General features: G+C 31.6%; 1 protein-coding gene and 1 long non-coding RNA gene across 2 annotated transcripts in view; one reads left to right on the top strand and one right to left on the bottom strand.

Annotated features, from left to right (window-relative positions):
- Positions 1-201: 201 nt before the first annotated feature.
- Positions 202-22,064, bottom strand: part of LOC118196999 (uncharacterized) — a 143,818-nt gene continuing 121,955 nt past the window's right edge. Inside the window, exons 40-49 of the mRNA XM_035368469.2 lie at positions 19,766-19,873; positions 18,642-18,749; positions 17,235-17,450; positions 15,993-16,046; positions 14,159-14,374; positions 11,620-11,818; positions 11,266-11,369; positions 8,758-8,829; positions 5,080-5,301; positions 202-654 (exon numbers count right to left, since the gene is read on the bottom strand). Of these exons, the coding sequence (XP_035224360.2) occupies positions 508-654; positions 5,080-5,301; positions 8,758-8,829; positions 11,266-11,369; positions 11,620-11,818; positions 14,159-14,374; positions 15,993-16,046; positions 17,235-17,450; positions 18,642-18,749; positions 19,766-19,873 (1,446 nt within the window). The 3' untranslated portion in view covers positions 202-507. The remainder of the gene's footprint in view (positions 655-5,079; positions 5,302-8,757; positions 8,830-11,265; positions 11,370-11,619; positions 11,819-14,158; positions 14,375-15,992; positions 16,047-17,234; positions 17,451-18,641; positions 18,750-19,765; positions 19,874-22,064) is intronic.
- Positions 18,700-22,064, top strand: part of LOC118197000 (uncharacterized) — a 50,473-nt gene continuing 47,108 nt past the window's right edge. Inside the window, exon 1 of the long non-coding RNA XR_004759493.2 lies at positions 18,700-18,833. This is a non-coding gene — a long non-coding RNA (uncharacterized LOC118197000). The remainder of the gene's footprint in view (positions 18,834-22,064) is intronic.

Here is a 22,064-nt window from a genome sequence, read left to right as displayed (position 1 = left end):
AAAACAGGTTTAAAAAAGCAGAAAAATAAAAATTTGAGTTCGTCTTCTCAGTGAAATGTTAGTTTCTCTCACTGAGATATAACTATTTCATTGAGGAATTTCACCAAGATTATTCTCACTGAGAAATTTAGTATTCTACAAATAAAAGTGAAGAATTAAATATATTGAAAAACAGGTTGAAAATAAATAAAATGAGACAAATTCTCTTTCAGTATTTTTATTCTTCTATTAAAATGTTCATAAATACATTTAAAATGGCAGTGCAACATATTATACATAAAAAATATTGGATGCAGAATGCTCCATGTATTTCTGGTCAATGGCAGAGAAAAAGGTTGAGCCCAACTTTAAAATTTCATGAAAACGTATTTAGTATTAAATACTGATAAAGTTATTTAGTTGTTCAATAACACGAAAGACTTCTTTCAGTAGGTATGGTAATTCATTTCATTTAAACTAGTCATAAGAAAACTTTATCACACAGATTTGATACAGAAAGTTCAGAGTTCACACAAAACATGCTTGTCCGATGCTAATACCAAATTCTTGATTATTCAAACCAACATCTCGAGGTGCAATGTCCATGATAGGCAACCTCTGAGGCTTGTCAGTTGTATAACTTAATATGGAATATGACCAATCATCACTTCGAGACTGAAAAGAAAGAAAACAAACATGAAGTAACCGTAATATTACAAAAGATGACATAAAATGCTGGAAAATTATCTTAAATTACTTGGATATTCAATATTACTTTCACTTAGATAAAGCATCAGTAATTATTATTACATCTATGCAGATAAAATTACCATAATCTTAAATACATTTGTGTTTACAATTTTAATTATTCTTAAATACAACAGTGTCATAAAAATAATTATTTTGAAATGCACTTTATTATGAAATTCTAAAGCAATATTACCTCTAAGACACATGATTTTTATTATAACATAAATTTTACTCTTTGTAGTATGTATAAAGCATCCAGCTTTCTAGCAGAAACATTTTATTGATTTATATAGCAGCACAGACATCTTATTACAAAAGTTTCTAAAGATCGCGATTTTATTACTTTAAATAACTACTTTCCCTATAGCGTATATCCAAATAATAAGAAATAATGAGTTAAATGTCACACATTCTTCTACTGGAAAAGATAAAAGATTTGTTGCTGATGTTTCTTATGGCTTTATTCAGAAATCAATCCATTTACATCAGGCCGCTCACCAAAAACAAAACAGTATTTTCAAAATTACATTACCAAAATATTAAAAACACTTAAAAATTACAGCATTAAGACTCAAATCTTTACAATACCAAAAAACTAAGACATATAAGTTTCACGATTAAAATCTTAAAAATCTTCAATGATTAGTGGCAAAGTAACCGTGTGCACAAGACATAAGATCCCTGGCCATCCAATACAGCAGGAAACCGTCACCATAATGTAACTTAGTTTCAAGATCCGGACGCATATAAGCATTTTGTACCGCGCCACACGCATAGGGGAAAATCCATCTTTGCGACTGGATACGGCTTCCGATGACATCATTTTCTCTACGCTTAGGAACGCCTTTGTTTGGGCTCGAAAATACACCTCCATACCATTTATTTACATTTTGATAGCAGTACCGAAAAGATTGTTATAGTTAATGATGTGCGCTGAATTTTTATTGCGGATTACTTTTATTACGGCACTATAGTATGATGAATTTAATATAAATAATGTAGTGCTTTTTTTTTCCATAGAGACGAAAGTCAGTATTTTTTCTAGTGTGCTAACTCCGTAAATGTGTATTAATATTATATTCAGAGGTTTTTAATAAATGTATTCTTAATTTAAAAGCCTTCATATTAAAGGGTTTGTGATTATTAATTCATTGTTTCATGTTCATTAAATATAGATAATTTACAGATGCAATCTCCGAAAACAGGAGACAAGTCAATTTTCGCAAACAGCAAAACGTTGGGAGCTAACATAATACACAGTAAATTCACGATATTTGTAGTCAGTCTGAAAAAGTAAAATTTATTTTTGAAGTTAGACTACTATAGATTTGGAACACAGAAATAGAGATAACTATATATAAATTGAATATTTCCCATAAATATGTGCTTTATAAATATTGTTCATTTTTTAATGTGTAATGTCTTTTGTACCTTTGTATAAAAATAGTGTTTATCAGAGAAGAAAGTTTCTTATGCACGTGTATTCAGCGGATATACTGAATGCCCTTTTTTCTTTCATTTAAGTCAACAGAATATTAGAAGTGTGAAAAACATGGACATTAACATAGAAATAACTTATACAGTTGCAAAAGAAATATTTTCTGCAATTTTAAAAGGAACAGAATTCAACAAAATTTCAATAATAATATACTTACTAAGACATATGCCTTACATCTGAGTCGAGATCGTCGTGTAATCTACTGTGTTTTGCTTATTGCACTAAATTTATGAACTCAGTTATTTATATAATCTAAGCATTTGAGACTGCTTCTGATATATTAACAGCATCTTTGAAGGATTTCATAATTTTATCGTTCCATAAACATGATGCCATCTGGAGAAGGCTGCATGTCAGTGTTTACGTCTGGCATTATTATTCAAAGAATGCAAATGATAATGCTCATGCTTCCGTATCACTCATGTGCATCATTCAACAAAACCAAAACTGTAAGAATTCCGCCTAAACGTCATTACACCAAGAGAAAATGATGTCATCGGAAAGTATGTCCAATTACAAGTATGGATATTTCCCTATGCGCGTGGCGCGGTACAGAATGCTTATATGCGATCTGGACAGGCAAGCAAGTGCTACTTATTTACAGTCTTTGTTTCACAAATATGGTATTGGCTATTAGTCAATATGCCTATTCTGCTGAGATGTTCGGCTAAGCAGTCGTGTCCTGTACCCAGTCTGAAATTAACCACAGTCTCTCTACATGGCCTGCAACTGAACTCGTTCCAGTCATTCCTGATATTCTCCCAGGGTTTCGATTTAATTTATAGTTTTGTGTTGTAAGCTTATATAAAATTCTCTCAAATATTTCTACTAAGGGAATCCAAAGGAATGGAACCCTGTTCAATAAACAACTTTTTACCCCTTTTTGCCAAGAGATCAATATCTACATGGGATGATAGCTACTGAAATTCTACAGTTTTATCGTTCCTATTTAGTTCCCTGCTATCTTGTTTAATTTTTACACAAGAGGAAAGTGGTGTTGAAGAGCTATTGCCTCTATGGCCGACTTAGAATCAACAAGAATGACGGCCTTTATAAAAAATTCAATTCCACTTTTGAAATTAGATGCAGCCAAAAAGACTGCATAAACTTCTGCATCAAAATTTGAAAAATGTTGACCTATTGGGGCATGCTGTGAAAACAGTTTATCATGTACACCTGCACCAGCAGCGTTATTCATTCTAGGAGCCATCTGTAAATACATGCATCCATTTTGGTTCAGGATAGTTATTGTCCATTAGTGACAAGGCATTTGTTTTTAGAATAATATCTAGTGTGTCTTTTTTCTATTTTCATGTAGTTTTAAATTATAGAGTATTTACAAAAACTCCAGCGGGTCTACAAGTGTATTAGTATTTTCAACAGGAATATTGAGGTTTAAGTCATCCAAAAGGCTTTCACAAATCTCGAGTAGAGAAATCTGAGTTCTGAGGATGCCCGCTTGTCTATTTTGCATCCAATTTGCCCGTTGGGATAATTTTAGTCTAGCAATTGTATAAATTGCCTGTTTCTTTATCTCAACAGCAATCGGAGGGTTTGAAATATAGGATTGTAAAGCTGCTATCGGAGTTGACATTACTGTTCCTGTGATCAAGTGGAAAGCTTTATTCTGAGCTGTACCCAGGACTTCCAACTTGGTCTGTGCAGTCGAAACCAGAATTCCACTGCCATATTTAAGAACTAGTTTTATACAGGTGTTGTAGGTGAGATTTAGAGTGTCCTGGGCACAGCCCCATTATGCGCCGGCCAGTCGCTTTAAGATAGGCAATCTTTTTTTGACTCGAATCACAGTGTGTCTCTTATGCTCTGAAAAATTTAACTTACTGTCCATTATAACCCAAGATATTTTTCCTGCTACTTCCATTTAGTTTTGTGCTATCCAAATACAAATCAATGTTAGGTATAATATGTCTTAAGGTAAAAAACTTATACATAATTTTTGATTTATTGAAAATCATGTGACCATGGCCCAAGATTGAAGGGTCTTCACAGATTTATTCATATTACTCTCAAGTTGCTGTTTATGTCTCTTATAAGTTTCGGCAGTTACTAGTTTCTATCCATATTACTAGATCATCAGCAAACCTGCTCACTTGGATACCTCCAACTCCTTTCAATCTCTTGATGAGATCATTAACATAAATGTTGAAAAGTATAAAAGATGTCAGTATAACTTAAATATAAAGCCATAAATACGATTTTAGGATCTAAATGAAATGATGTAATTTATTATAAAATAATTTATGGCAACACAAACATGGTTAATAAAAAACTGCATCTTCTAAAACAAAACAATTAATCTGAACAAATCTGATGTTCAACTAATGCAATAAAATTACACTTACATCATAACATCTGCTATATTGAATTAATTAGCTTCGCTTATAAAAGCTAAATATTTAGCTATAAAAGCGTTTTTTAAAAATTATTTGAAAAATAAATTATCATAAAGGGATGATGACTAGATGGGCTACTCATTTCTTTTCTTCAAAAGTAATAGGAAAACATAATTATTTCATTCTTTAATAGATTTGTCTGTGAACTGCTAAACAAACTTAAATATTAAGAAAATTTAAAAGAAAATATAAAGGAACTGAAAATTTCAGATCATATTATCTAAGAAAATTCTCGCAATGCTTAAATATCAGCTCAGTAAAACCATAAAATATCGAAATAAAATGCGAATAATCGAAATAAAAGAGCCATTTTAAATTTCTTTTAATTTGAACGATATGATATTTCTAGTAGCATATAATTCTATTAATATAAAATAAATTTAATTATGCTGACGTTAATTTCATTAATTGAGCATTTGTTTTAAATGAAAATATTACCTGACATCCATCAAATGGCGAACTATACACAAAGCGCTTGTTTCCATCAGCAGAAAGTTCAAGATCATTATAAGCCATAAGTTTCACAGCTCTTTTGAAAAATTTATGCTTTGCATCATAATAAGCAATTGAATTTCGGCAATGATAAGTAATATTTTGTGATGCTCTTTCACTCAACAATTGCAGGAATGTAAGTTGACCATGATCAATCTTGTAATGAAACTGAAATTTATGGGATAAAAGAAATTAGTGTGTTATTACAGAAGTATTAAATAACAAAGGAAAGTTAAAATAAAAACAGATTATATATCTAATAAAACTATTCAATAAGCAATGATTCAAAGTTAGAGAACTGCTGCACTGATTGATATCCGTAATTAATTATAAATATGACATAAAATTCTAGTAAAACGTGAAGCATGCATGAAGAAACTAGTTGTGTCTTCAAAAATATCAGATTTACTCATTTTCGATCTATTATTTATGCTGCGTATATATACAATGTGTAAAGGTTTACAATAGATGTTTGCAGTATATATGTATATATTGTAAAAAATTATTAATTTTCTTACTTTCTTCTCATTTTTTGTTTTATTTAAAAGATTAGCTTTGACTCCCATAAAATAAGGAGACAAAAACTAATTAAAAACGTTACTGAAAAACGGAAAACAAAGGCGTAATACTAAATTAAGAAACAGCATTCAAATCAATGACGTTAATAAAACAGTGCCCAAAGAACTACATTACAAAACTAGATATTTTCTAACAGCTTCTGCAATTTTTCTGAAAATTGTGTGGACTTACTTCTGTAAAACACATTTGTCAGGTATACCAACCAGATTGAAATTGAGTTTACAAACTGCAAGCTATTTAAAGAACGCATGTAAGAGAATGAATACCTATAATTGCACTAAAAGCCCGAACAATTTATTATTATTATTATTATTAATTAAGGCGACTCCCACAAGGGTATTCGCCAAAGGAAAGGACGCCTCGTAGAAGACATTTAAGGAAACTGGCTTGTATCCATGTTAAACATTGCAAAAACCACGAAACACTCATGCAGCGAGCCTGTTCGCCGGGATTCAAATTCTAGACCGAACTTACCAGTGTTCACTGACTTTACTACTCGGCCGCTATGGGCTAAACACCAACACTGACGCAAAGAATTTTCCAAAATTAATTCAAAACAACGTAATTGGCAGTTATTAGGAGAAAGATGGTTTCAACTGACAGTATATCATCTCTGCTTAATCACAATATTTTGAATTTAAAATGCCTTTATTATTAATTCTGCATTTTTGTCGTGGAAAAGAGCACATTTAAACCATGTTTCAGATAAACTAAACCAAACAGTAACGACAAAAAAGCTATATATCAGATTAAGTCTGAATTTATAAATGTCAGTTACTTATATGTGCTATATATTTAAGCAAAATTATAAATGAAATAATATAAGCCAAACAAACATCAAGTATCTTAATTCTACCAATGTTTTCTTTATTTTTTAGTATAGTAGAACCCTGACCTGATTAACCGAGGCTGTGTTACCTGAACCCAATAAAAAAAGGCGCTACAATAACCTCGCTCGAAAGGTATCTGTATACTTGGGTTTTAGCAATAATTCAAACTGAAAAGAATCCCATCGTTACCACGTTCGAACTCAGTAGCCTGGATTCTTGCTCGCTTTGAGTGAAAAATCAGTTGGTTTTTTAGTTTTTGCACCAGAGTCAGAATGTTGGTAGTGGTTGAGATGCTTGCGAAGTAACAGTTGGTGACTGGAGAAGAAAAGGGAGGGAAACTGAAAAATTGGTGATTCTGTCTGCACACCTGACTGAAGATGACAAGTCACACACACACACACACACACACACACACACAAAAAAAAAAAAATGAAAGATAACGATTATAAACAGATATCAGAAGCATTATTTTTATTCTTTCAGCAAGTGAGAGAGATGGGAAGTCCACTACCTTGTCCGATATTAACAAATATGGGTTTGGGCTTCAGAGTTGCAAAGGCTGTGAAGAGGAATTCAGCACCACCAAGTTACTTTAAACGCTAAAAAGCACAATGTGGCCTGCGACAGTTAAGCATTGTAGGGGGGATTTTGTCAGCTAGCTCAGGTGCGGTGATTTCCTTTGTTAGTGAATTGAATAAGATCGTTCAGGAAAACAAACTGGACCCACAGCAAATTTATAGCTGTGACGAAACGGGCTGAATTTTAAAATGTTGCCGAGAAAGACACTAGCATCAAAACAAGAACAACCAGCTCCCGGCTACAAAGAAAGTAAAGAAAAGGTTTGGACATGTGCGAGCAAATCTGGTGATAATAAGCATAAGCTTTTACTAATAGAAAAGGGGAAAAAAAAAAAACCAAAGGCACTTAAAAATGTGAAAGTGGAAAATCTCCCTTTAAAGTAAAAAAAAAAAAAAAAAAAACTTGAATGGATTCAACGGTATTGAAGTCCTGGTTCCATGAAGAGATTTTATGAAGTATTCAGCGATTTCACGATGAAAATAATTTTCCCCATAAGGGGGTATTAATTTTGGGCAATGCTCCCAGTCATCCTAATTATGATTATCAGCTGGTCAGTGGAGAGATTTGCGATATTTTTTGACCTCTTAACATTACATCCCCGATTCAGCCTTTGCACAAAAGCGTTTTAGAAAAGCTAAAACGAAATTACCGAAGCAAGCTCTTGAAACATTTATTAACAGATATGGGAAATAACAAAAAACGTTGTTAAAAGCCTAAAAAAAGTTAATCTGAAAGATGTGATTTACTGGCTGGAAGAATTGTAGAACAAGTAAAGAAAAGCTGGAAAAATATTTTGCCGAATGACGATGACTCAAACTCAAGAAGTAGATAATGAAGAGTTAGGTGGCTACCTTAAACCAGTTCAGAGTTACAGAGGCAGTACTGAATGAAGATGTGAATGGCTAGATGCAAGATGACGAACAATTTGAACTGTCTGATTCGGCCATTGCAAATTTAGTCACACATAATGAAAGTTCTGATGACTAAGACATACGAATTGTTCAGGCCAAGATCAGTCACACAGATTGCTTGAGCGCGATTGAAAACTTATTGCTTTATGCAGAACAGCAAGACGACTTTTTACCAGCCGACATTTTGATGTTGTGATGTCTAGGCAATATGGTGGCAAGAAAACGAGGCAGCACAATGAAACAGAAGGCTGTTACTGATTTTTTTTAAACATGTGATGTATTGTGTTTACTATACAGCATCACATTTGTATTATGGGTAAATGTTTCCAAGTTTATAGTGCATATCATATTTAGTACTATGTGTGTATCTGCACATTTGAACATACGTTTTATATCGCAATGTACCTTCATTAATCCTGTTTGTTAGTAAATTCCCTATAGTATGTACAATGAGACTTATAGTATTAATTTTTGTTTTGTATTAATCTGTGTTATCCTAGTTAACCTCGGTCCACATTGGCTAGGATCATCGTGGTTATCCTAGCCAATGTGCACATGCCAACTTAAAAATCCTTTCATAAATTAACGGTATAAAGATTTGAAATTTCACATATGAAATACATGAGTAAGATTTAAAATTTTATACTTTTAAGGTTAAATTAAATATATTTCTGGACAGAATAGGATAATATTTAAATTTAAGACTAATATCAGAAATTACAAACCGTGGATCCAGACTGCATTTCACTAAACCATGTTTTTTGTCCACGACCACTTACGTAGCTTCCTTTTGGTACCTAGAAAAAAAAAAAAGAAATCTTGCTCAGTAAGAAATGGAAAATACTAGATGCCGTTTTAACACAAAATATAATGGTAACAGAGATTATGTAAAAATAAAATGACGTTAAATATATAACTAAACCACCATCATTTTAAGAGATTTTAAGTGAATGCTCTTACAATTTTAATATCAACAAAGTAACGATCTGAGTTTATCTACTTACCCCTTACGTAAAAGTAGAATTTATAAAGTAATTTAGATCCATAAGGATTATTATTAAAATATAAATAATATACATTTAAATATTGGAAAACTTCTTTCAGATATCTGATGCATATGCATTTAAAAATATAAGTCAAGTTGCATACAAGTGCTATTATAAGCTAACATATATAACTAGGTTATCGGCGAAAATAATCAGGCAAAAACATCGCAGACAAAAACATCACGTAGAGTACAACGTGAGAAAACACTGTCGTATAAAATATCATGTTAGAAAAGAAAGCATTGCATTTCAAAAACATCGTGGTATAAATATTGTAGGGGAAAAAAAAAAAAGCGTAGCTCAAAGCCAATTTTTTGCAGTTTTGGAAACATCATCGGACAAAAGAAAGTGGTAAAAAATAAAACATCGCAGATATGTTTTTTGGAATTCTGAAAAGTTTAAATATTCGCTGTTGCAATATATGAGTTCTGGGAGCGAGAAGAGACGAGAAATATTACTTAGTTTTGTTGTGAGAACTGAACTGTTGTGAGACGAGAACTGTAGCAATATTTAATAATTTCTGACACAAAAATATTACTTCAGTTTTGATGTTTTAATTAACAATTAATATTTAACTGTGAAATCAAGAAGGAAATATATGCATTAAAAATCTGAAAATTAATGGAAATTATAATTAAGTATAAATAATCTTTGACATTTATACTTTATTTTAGTTTACAAATTTACATTTGAATTTCTAGGAAGTATTTTAAATATCAGTCTTCCCAATGTACGATATAAGAATAAAACCATTTTCATTAATGTTCTTTCACCGAAATACTAAATAAAGTTCTAACATTGTTATGATTTGTATCTGTCGTATGACAACATTTGCTCCAACCGTATTCTTCTATGATTTGTGTCCGCCATTTGGCACACAGATTAATTTCATATCTAGCATGCCATAAATTAACCTGTATTACAATTTGTATGATTAAAAATTCATATCGAACCATTTAATGATGTTTATTTTATAGTTCTGCATTCATTTTTGCACCGCATTGTTTTAAACATGCTTTGCCATAAAGAGGGAGATCAACAATATGAAAACATTAACAGAATCACATGCAAAGAAAATGAAGCAAAATAAGACGCAATCTTTACTAAGGAATTTCAGGGTAACAACAGCGGAATAAAACGGCTTTTTGGTTATTAATAAAATCATTTTAATATAAGTAATGTATCTTTGTTTTCCTTATCTTTCTATGCTGTATTCTTTACGAAAAAAATACTATTCTAAAGAAATAATTAATTCAAAATTATTCTTAATAGCTAACTATGTATGGACTGTTAAAATTGTATTGATTGCTATTTGCAGCAGTAAATTACTTTTTTATCTTCCAGTTTCGAATTCTTACGTTTCCTGTTGATTTTCTTATTAAAGTTGTTAGTTAATTAAAAAACCGTTGTTAGTTAATTTTTCTCGCACTCACATGCACAGACTCACTCGCACTACATATGACACAGAATATGCACTTGTACTTTTAAATCTAAACTTGATACTTTTAAATCTGAAAATATATATGTTTGTGATTTCAGATCTATTTTAACTACGATGTATTAAGTTTGCGAAGTTTTGCCACTGCTTATTATCTGGCATGATATTGACGTTTTCCTCTCGTACTGATTTATTTCATCCGCAATGTTTTAGCTGTGATTTTCAGCTAAAATCTGTAAATGAGCAAAAATGTACTTCATAAAGCAATATACTTCCCGTATTTCATTTTTGCATTTGCATTTATATTGTTTGTGTCTCTCTATATATTATATATTATATATGTATAATCATGTTATTTAGGTATATGCTAAACAGAAAAATAATAATTACAAAAATCAGAGATTATACTTAACTAATTTCATAAATATACAAAATGTTTTCTAGAACGTACTATAGCAACATTTTAAAATGGTTTCTGAAAAATGAATTAAAAAATGATTCACTATTTCAAGATACGGAAATGATAATAAAGCTAGGTAAAAGTATACTATAATCTAAGCGAGAATTTAGGGTCAGGAAAGAGTAAAGTGAAATGAATAAATAGAATAATTATGGGTTCAGAAATTAAATTTGTAGGAAAAAGTGAAGTGAGTAAAATAAATGAAATAAGTATGGGTTCAGAAATTAAATGTGTATAAAATATTCCGTGCAAGAATTCATCTTTTTAAAATGACAGAAAATTTTCATACATCTTGTGGATCAGGAATAATGCACGTTTCATTGGTATCCATGTTACAAAATACTTCAATGGCATCATTCTTATTGCCTCCATTAGGATCAATCCAATATTTCCCTGCAAATATGTCAACAAATGAAACCTTCCTTCAACAATAATTCATATTAGTAAAATTAAAATGAATTATTACAAAGAAAAATCGAAGAAATTGCAATATTATAAACGATGCTGAGAAATAAATCAGTTAAAAACTGATAACTGTATCTGAACAAATATCATCTAAAAGCATTTAACACAAGATAATACTTATTTTTTTAAATCCATTAATGCTTATCCACTTATTTAAGAATTTGAATTTATAAATTACCGCTAGGAAGAGATGGTTGAGCTCCTGCCAACTGCATGCAGTTTTTCGCAGGGAAATCTTTTTCTCCAGTTGGCTTCCTAAGTTCAGAATAATCTCTTACGAGCTTCTCATAAAATTGGAAAACTAATTTTTTCTTTTCTTCGGGTGAAGCAGAAGACAAATCCAAGTCTGGCTGGTCACTTAGTAAGGGATCAGGTCCCTGAAAAATACAGATTAACATTGTTATAAACAATATTATGCATCATTATACAAAACCAAAACATAAATAAATAACATTGACTACATAACTTGAGAAGAAAAGGTAATAAGTTCTCAGGAATGGGGTATTCTGAAGTTCAGAGATATGGAGAGTAAATTATTTCTAGTACTTAGATTTTATTATGCTGCACTGGAATTAATATATCTTGTTTCAAATGATATACTAAATTCTTTATTTTATAAAGGAATAAAAATAATGAAAGGCAAAAGTTTTATTTGTCCATTTGAAGTTCAGTTATTTGTTATCCAAACTCAGTGCTTGGTAATAGAAAATATAAAACTCATTTGCCAATTTATCATTACCTTGAACTGAAATTAAAAGTACGGTTCTCGAAAAATGCAGTTTAAAAATACTGATAAATTTTTTCGTTTTTGTTTTACAAACAGTGGCGGCTCGTGGCTAAAATTAGTGGGGGTGTTGTTCCAAAAAAATTTAACCTTTGTTTTAAAATTGTGTAAAAGGAAACAAACATGTATAAAAAGAAAATTTATTTTGAAACTTCATGAAATCTTACAAGAAAAAAATTAAACATTTCTTAATTACTTTAACCAAAATTGTTATAGTTCAATATTTGTGTATTCATTTAAAAATGAAATCCATTCTTTTAGTTTTAATTTTCCCGAAAAGATCAATAATTTTCTCCTTGATCTCTGGATGACAAGTGAGGAAATTTTTCTTTATTGAAAGCAATGCAAGTGCATTTAGTCTTTCCGAATTCCTAGTGCTTCTTAGAAAAGTTTTCTTCTTTGAAAAGCAGCGTTCTGCCTCTGATGTAGTCATGGGAACTCTCAAGAGGATTTTTATCAGTTTCGTAATTTCACTAAAAACATCATCTTGATTATTTTCGAAGATAAATTTCAGTAGCTCAATTAATTTGCAGTATTCATGGATATCAGACCTACAATAGAATACTTTTAGTTCAGTTTCAAGCTTTTTTTTTGTCAATCATTGGATATGCTTCAGTGGTCGGTACTATGTTCATTCCTAAAACTAAGCATTTCTTGTTAAATAATTTAGCAGCTGCTAAGCGTTTAGTGGAAGAATATATGTGCATTATATCAATACATAATATAAAATCACATATTTCCTTAGCTTCTGCCACCAGTGTCTTTGAAAAATTATCACAGTACTTTGAGTTTCTTAATTCTAAAATAGCAGTTTTGAAATTTGTTACATATTCATTAACTTTAAACACACTAATTTCTCTGTATTGCATTTAGTTAATATTATTTCAAGGAGGCATCTGATAAAAAAGCTCTAACCAAAACTTGAAATTATCATCATTTAGATATTTTAAAATTCCTGTTGCTTTTGCAATAATTTGATCTGCATTTGATGTTGACAGAATTTTTGTAAGGCAATTTTTTAAAAGTTGCAAATTTTTATGAACTCTGTTTATGGCCCGTATGATGAAGTAATAGGAGGAAACCTTGTGGAGGAATACCACACGCGCAGAGTAAAAGGAAAACACGTTTTCAACAACATGCCAGAATTTTGGCACTGCAGGAGCGACAGTGCTCTTTTCTCTACCCGGCTCGCGTGCTGTTTTCTTTGTGCGCATGCGCATAACAGCCAAATGCCATGTCGCTGGAACTGTGAAGCGCGCAGTTCCAAACAAAGACTTTCGTACCTTTTTCACAAACTGGGGGATAGCTACTGACATTAAGCTTAAGGATTATGTATTGTAAAAGTATAAAGAAATAATTAAAGACTAAAGGGCACACTATATTAAATATTAATAATAATAATAAGTGGGAATAGGGGGTGCTGCAGTTCCACAGTGCTTATTACGAGCCGCCACTGTTTACAAATAAAGTATAAAGCTATTTAGTGGTAATTACATGAACAAAATGTAAAATTTGAAAGGAAATGCGTACATCTGAAAAATTATTATTTGAAATATAACATTGGATCCTGACCATGTCAAGTTTAATGCAGCTTACTAAAGAAAAAAAAATAAATAACACCATTCATTCAAGAATATGGACAGGGCAATGTGTTAAGGGGACAATGTCCTTATTGTGGATATATAATCATCGATAAAAAAAGTTGAATAGTCTAAAATTACTCCTGCTCAAATAATGTACATTTTGATATAGAAAGTAAGTTCAAGAAATAGCTTTATTTTCAGAAAGACATAGTTAAGCAGCAACTTAGACAAATCCTTGTATTTTACTAAAATATCTAATTTCATTTTGTGAAATGAAATGCTTTGGCTATTTTCATTTTTTATGGTAAAAGTAGGCTAAAATTACTTTTATACTCATGAAAGAGTTATACCTTCACTTGTCCCTGAGACATAAGAGCTTGTAACATGGCTGCATCATACTGAAAGCCTGGACCAGGGGGACCTGGCGGCCCAGGTGGACCAGATGGACCTGGAGGGCCATCTCTTCCATGTTCCCCAGGAGGACCTCTTGGTCCTGGTATACCCAACATTCCAGGTGGACCTGTATTTCCTGGATTACCTATTGGACCTTTTGGTCCAGGTGGCCCCTAAGAAAAGATGAAAATAAATCAACTTATATTAGTATGTAATTGTAGAAGCGATGCAATATGAAATATTTTTTCAAATAATATTTAACATGATTTTTAAGGATAATCGAGAATTCGCCACTCAAGCAAAATGAAATACTTTTAATTTACTCACCATAATAAATATTTTAAGGTATGACTGAAACATACCCAAAATAATAGAAATCAAAGGTAAACTAACTCCTTTTTTTTTTCCCTGAAAGACTTTTAATTCTGCCGCATATTTTTAAAAATGCCTCGTTTCATTAAAACTAATAGAATAATTCAAAGTTTTGAATTTCACTGTAAAAATAACTGCGTTCTATGAAATAGTATTTGTTTAACAAGACTTTCAGTACAAAATATTTGTTGTAATAATGAAAATTTAGAATGTTGAAACTCAATATAATTTGTTTTCGATTTTATCTAAGACAATATCACATATAATCGATTTTTTCCTCTCCAACACATTGTTTTCATTCTGCAGTTAATGATAATGATCAAATCAGGGATAAAATATGATGGTTTTAATATAGACTCAGAGATTACATAGATGCAAACGCTGAAATTATTAAAACTTTTACATGGAATTCTAACAAGTACGGAGATTATAACCAACAAAGTGCAGTTAAGCTATAATTTCATGCCGGTATCACGGTATCATCTTTCATAAACTGATGAGCTTGAGAAGTTTCGAGTACAGGAAATGAAATTTAGTAATTCAAATTTAAGCTTTCATATGAAATATCAATTGTCTGCATATCTTTAAACATGTATAATGTTCAACTAATATAGGTAACACTTCACTTAATTTCAGTTTTCCTCTCCTCTAACTTAAAGAGTTTGTTATTTTAAGTTAGAAGAAAGAAGGAAAAATAATAATATTTTATAAAAATTGATTGCATGGTGCTCATAAGCCGCATAGTTAATTTTCATCTTCTCATCATCTCTTTTATATTTTTATTTAGAAAAAGTTCTAACTCATTTTATATGTGTGCAAAGTTTTGCATTTCTTACGTAATTATCCTCAAAGCGAAGTACAACTCATCCTGTTAAGAACTGGCGTTAATTTTTAAAATGAGTTAAAGTTCTCAATATATATAAGGTATTGTAAGGATCTTAAGTTTGATTAACGTTTATTTTGTTTCAAAACTTTACTGTCCTCTCTTATTTTTCAATTCCGGCCAGAATAAACTCGTTAAATTGTTTATGCAAATTTGAGATAAGCTCAGATAAGATTTGTAGTCTTCGGCATTGTATTATACTTTCTGATATTTGAATAGCTATGCCGGTTAGATTTGTGAGCCAGCTTCGCGTTAAGCTGAATTGTGTAGTTTTAGACTATTAGCTTAGTTTTAAATTTAAACTTACTGTTAGTCTAAGTTACATCGCCACAAGTGGTTGGCTGAATTGTAAGTACGAGTCGTGCATTTATGTTCCAGCTCTGATTTAGTAAACAGGTTTGTTTTCAAAAAACCTTCTTAAGACTTTGTCATTAACTTCAGACACAGGGATAATTCACTGTCAATCTATCTAGAGTCTGGTTTCAGTTCATGATAGCTAAGAAAAATAAACTTTATAACTTCTCAAATATATTTACCTTCATTCCTGGTGGGCCGGGATCTCCAGTCATACCTTTATCTCCAGGTGGACCCTAAATTTGATTAGAAAAGTACAAATAGATTATTTAAAAACTGCTCTATTTTTAGAGCAGAAAGTAAATGGTTTAAATAAAATTATCAATATATATCAGTAAGGAACATATACAGTTTGGAAAAGTCCTATTTCATTTTTTAAGGTAATTTGAAAGATGCAATGTACCGGAAAAATCTCCGAATACTTGAGAGACTTGAAGAAATAATCAGTGACGAATGTGCAGCCATTCCATTGGCCACTTTACAGAAAATGTTTGCTGATTTAGTTTCCGATTGCAACATCTGATTATGGCTCATGGTGACCATTTTGAAAATATTATAATGTAATTTTCATTCATTGAAAAATTTCGAAAAATTGTGATGTGATTTTCAATTATTTTTCTTTGATTTATGGGTTTACTATCTGCATCGGCAGCTGTCGGAAAGTGTTTGAACTAAAATCAGGAACTCTGTGAGGAAAAATTTATACCCTGTCATATGAATCTGATACAAGAATTTTTTTTTTTTAAACCTTAACCGTGTTCCTGTTATAAATTTTGAAACCCGTACTCTAATTTAGGACATCCTGTAAAAAGCTTTTTGTCTTTATGATAAATAGTTTCATATATTAAAGAAAAATTTATTGTATAATTGTAAAATTTATTGTATAATTGTAAAATTTATTGTATAATTGTAAAATTTATTGTATAATTTATTGTAATTGTAGTCAAAGAAAAATTTAGAAATACTTGTGAAAAATCTATAGGAAACATTCTACAGAAAATTTCTTCATTGCTTTACTTTTAGTTAATATTTTAATAAAAGGCTTGTAAGAATTAACAAATCTAATGCTTCCTTTGATTCTTTTAGCCACGCGAGAAAAATTTAATGCTTAAATAAAAATCAAGTTTGGTATTATGTTCAGAAAGAAAATAACAAACTTAGTTAAATTTCACATTCTGTCATAAATACTAGATGTCTCATTTAAAGGATGAAAGATGCGCTGTAATAAAAATATTCGGCCAATAATATGTTTTTCTTTTCTAATCATTTAAAACTTTGAGATGACAAATGATTAATGAAATAAATATTATAAATATTAAAATAAACCCTCTAAGGAAAATTTTAAGATTCCTGAAAACCCTTAATATGGTAATTTTAGTACACTATAATTTCTACATAATACAGTATATTTAGAGGTAATTTACCGTGGGACCTGGAAGGCCTTGTAATCCTGGCAGTCCTCTATGCCCTTTGTCACCAGAAGATCCTATGTCACCCTTAGGCCCTTTATCTCCTGTTGGCCCAATTGGTCCTGGTGAGCCACGGGCTCCTTGAGGTCCTGGTTGCCCAGGCAGACCTCTTTCACCTCTTTGTCCACGTTCCCCAGAAGCACCTGGAGGTCCTGAAGGACCTGGAATACCCTGCATTAGGTAAGAGAGTTAAGTTCATAAATGTTATCTAAAAGGAAACATAAAATATATATAAAAACAAATTTATTACAAATGATTATTTCAGGTTGATCAAAAGTATACACACTAAAGTGTAGTTTTAGGCTCTACCTATGATACATGTAGCAACCTATGATACATGTATGATACATGTAGGATTTCAATGTGTTTAAACTTGTACATCTTGCAACTTTCAAGATAGACTTTCAGTGTTTAAGCTTGGAGTTTCTATTATTTCTTTTATCCCTAATAATAGGTTGTGGAACTAAATCCTTAGGTTGATTTTAAAGCTTTATATTTTATACTTCTAATACATGCAACTACATTGAAATTAAAACCAGACTTAAAAATAAATAACTTATAGCATTTTAATCAACTATCATTATAGTCCCTTTCTAGATCGATTTTAGATGAAATAGCTATGAAATTCTATCAAATGGTTTCAGCATATAGAATTCTAATTTAGTTTCAGATTATTTAAAGGATCAGAAATTTTGTCCTAGTGTCTCTTATTAGTAGTCGAGATATTTATATTGCTATCGCGATTTATGAAAACTGTTAAAGTAATATACTCTTTAGTTATAAAGTGTTGATGAAATGGGAGCTTTAAATAAGACTTAGTCAAATAAGAAACACCTTCTCCTCAGAATAACTATGCAAAGTCTGCAAATTCTCAGTTCTCTGCAGTGCCGTAGCTAGGGTGGGGCAAGGGGGGACATCTGTCCCCGGGCGCAGCATCCAAGGGGCGCCAAACTGATGCTACGAAATTTTTTAATGAAATGTTTTCCATTTTTGGCACACAGAAAGGGGTGCAAATTCTTCAGTTGACCCCGGGCGCTGGAAACTCTAGCTACGCCCCTGGTTCTCTGCTAATATAATTTTCAGTTTTACAGTCTCTTAATATATATTAAGTAACCCAAAACTTCCGCATAATTTGTTCGGATTGTAGTATTGACGACATTAAAGTAACTGTCCTAAATTTCCATATTTCTTAACATTTCCCAAGTGTGCTTTAATATTCATACTTTATATATGCGTGAAACAAAATTCTTTAATTATTGCAAGACTGTTACGTAGATTAATTATACTGAGCACTTCTGACGCTAAAAATATTCTTTTTATACAGAATGTGTTTTGACTCTAATATTTTGATTTAAGCTTTACCTGAAGACCAGGTAAACCCGGTTGCCCAGGCTGACCAGGAAGACCTGATGGTCCTTTCTCACCAACTCTTCCAGGAGCACCGGGTGGTCCATCTTTACCTTGAGGGCCCTAGAAAGAAATCCAGTAAGTAATTAAAACAAACAAACAACAACAACAAGAAAATAACAGAATGCATAAAAAATTTTGAGTATCGTAAGTATTCCTCTTTTATTTCGAATGAGTAATATATAGTTGAATAAAGAGTTAAAATAAAAAATAACTTCTTTCTCAAATATCATTTATTATTCCTCAATTTATTTCATAATAATTCAACTTCGGTCTTGAATAATTTTTAATGAATAATAGTTATAACAAACAGTATCTGGTAGGTACTAAAATATGCGTAGCTGTTGTAAATTTTTATGATAAATTAACTGAAATTTATTATTAAAATATAAACAATAATAGTATTTACAAATATATTTTATTTGATTCAAGCAAAAGACCAAAATTCTTTCTCAACTCCATATTTCTATCTATCTCAAAAGAGGTTAAAAATGCGATTACCAATATTGTATTGATCACATATAAAATAAGTAATTGTTTCATACATCTAAACGATCCTAAAAGCAAATACTAACTAAGGACTAAGGAAGCCTAAATTATAGGATTTAAATAACAAGTTAGTAATAAGATGTATTAGTGTACAGTTTATACTCAGAAAATTAAATGAATGCATGCCCATCTTAGCCCAAATATAAAACATTATTTCTATAAAGAGTAGTATATGTATCTATACTTAAAGATTATCTTACTCTTTTAAAGAAGAGTAGTTGTATTGATAAATATACGATGCATTAAAGGCGACATAAATTCTTTGCATACTGAATATTCAATCGAAAGCATAAAACTCAGACATTTCTTTTTTTTCTGAAATCTCTTTACAAACAAGAGAAATTTTGAAAATTTTAACCATTTATAGTGGTAACGTGGGTTAGAAAAAGCTGTTTCATATATCACACAAAACTACAGCGAAATATGAGTAAGCTATGTACTATTCAGGTTAAAAAATATTACCAAAGACCTATGTACAGCTGTTAAAGCAAACACCAAGCTATTTAAATTAAAAATCAGCCACATCTTACTTCAGGTCCCGGCTCTCCAGGTGCGCCTTGTGGTCCTCGTGGTCCTGGTGGTCCCTGTAGTCCAGGATTACCGTCAGAGCCAGTCTTTCCCTCAGGACCCCTCTCACCCTGTCAAAATTCTTACTCATAAAATTCTGTAAATTTCAACACAGTTTTTCTAAATTACCGAAAACAATAGTATACTCTTCATTCAATTCTATTCTACAACATCTTTAATGTTTAAAATCTTTTAAAACTGATGCTACAATAACTTAGATGTGCTGTGAACTATACTGAACAATGCAAATTATCTCGGATATTTCTGATGCACTCAAAATATTGAAATTATGCTCGCAGTAGTCTTAACAAGTAATACTTCTTTTCAAAAATTTTTCAAAAATTTGTTAAAACAAGTAATACTTCTTTTCTTACTTCTCAATTTTAACAGGAGTGTTTTGTACTGAATTTTTATCCGCTTGTATATCTATTAATTATTCTAGTGACTTATAATCAACGTTCATAAGTCTTTGCAACGTTTATGATTCAGAATGTTTTTGTAACGACGATATTCTTGTGCGAATGCATTAACTAATCCTTTATAGAAGTCATCATATTTGATAATTTTCATCGATGCCGAAAAAGAAAAAAAAAAAGACTATTTTTGATTGCAGCATTGTTAAAACAATTATCTGAATTCCTTCCTTTAACAGTACTCATTTGTATTATATGCGTATGTATAATAATTCATATTGTTGCGTGCGTACGGGTTCGTTATGAAATGAATGCACAAGTCCGATGAAAAATGAACAAAAATTTATTATTATCACAACAAAAAAAAATGCTTAAATTTTCTCAAATTATCATGCAGTATTACAATATCTCACAGTAGTTTTCTTTTAACTACTCAAATGTCCAATAGAACGTAATTCAAAACAGCTAAAGAACGCTAATCCGCGAATTCGCTACAATCAACAACAGCAGTTTTCTAAACAACAACAAACTAAGCAACTACTACAAACTGAGATGTTTTCCTCCTTTTATAAGATTTTAAAATCACGCGCTAGAATTTTCCAGTACTTTCTCGAAATCAAAAAGAGATATTTATTTATTTAACGCACGCGCTCTTGTATTTTTAATTTTTCCGGCTTAGCTTTCTTTTAATATTCGTAACACTGCCCCCTTCCCAAGGACTGCACGTCCCGGGCAGTACAATCCCTGGACAGGAAGCTAAACTTACAACTGTGGCATAAATGCAACTGAGGCATAAACATTACATTACAATATCAAACAATATAAACAATAAATGCAATAACTAACTTAAACAAATCAAATGCTATCAAATACTAAATGCAAATCAAATACACATTTAAAAACAAAATGGACCATGGTCTTATACTATTTACAATTATTTAAATTATGTACTATGGCCATAGTAATAAGCTAACCTGTCGTAAGAGTTCGAAGACTCACGGATCCGAACCACGACGTCATTCGTGTTCAGCACTGTATATGGACCATCCGAAGGTGACTGTAATTTAGGACTCAGTCCTTTTCGTTGAATTAGGTTCCACAACCACACCTTGTCTCCTTTGTTGGATCTATGTCTAGTAGCTCTTGTGTCGCATCTGGTCTTCATTTTCTCCGTCGCCAAGTAGACTCGCTTTCGTGCAGAACGGTGCATTCCCTCAAACCGGGCCTGGGCATCTTGGATGTGTTCCTCAGGCGATGAAGGCGCATCCGTAGGGCGACTAAACAGGCGGTCACAAGGCAGACGAAGGTCTCGACCGAAGAGCTTCTGGGATGGAAAATAGCTGGTAGTCTTGAGTTTCCTTTCGACCCTGGTATGATTTCGGCAGCTTCCCGAGCTCGATCTTTCGGACAAGGCGTCGACATTTCCAGGCGAGGATCCCTTTTGAGGATGGATAATCATGCCATCAGATGCTGAAAGCAGCTTATTGTTTTTGAAATCTAAGGAAAAATTGTATTTCCTTAAAAAGTCCAATCCGAGTATGCATGGATCTGTAATATCCGCCACATATGCCGTGTGATGGTAGGCGGCACTTCCAAACGTGATGTTTACGTTTAACTTCCCAGTTATGTCGATCTTGTCACCAGACGCAGTCTGAAGGGTAACACAGGATGGCGTCCAAATAAGTTTATCTTTAAACTGTTCAGCTAAATCTTTCCTAATGATGGTAACATTAGCTCCTGTGTCAATGATCATATTGCAAGGAACTCCATCGATATTCCCATTGATGGACAGTCCGTTATTGTTGCCACTCACTATAGAGATCTTAAGCGCTTTAAAACAGGGTTTTTC

The sequence above is a fragment of the Stegodyphus dumicola genome, chromosome X1, assembly GCF_044657685.1.
Source record: "Stegodyphus dumicola isolate Sdum_Otavi_A_Nest chromosome X1, ASM4465768v1".
Lineage (NCBI taxonomy): Eukaryota > Metazoa > Arthropoda > Arachnida > Araneae > Eresidae > Stegodyphus > Stegodyphus dumicola.
This window is presented reverse-complemented; position numbering and strand designations above follow the sequence as displayed.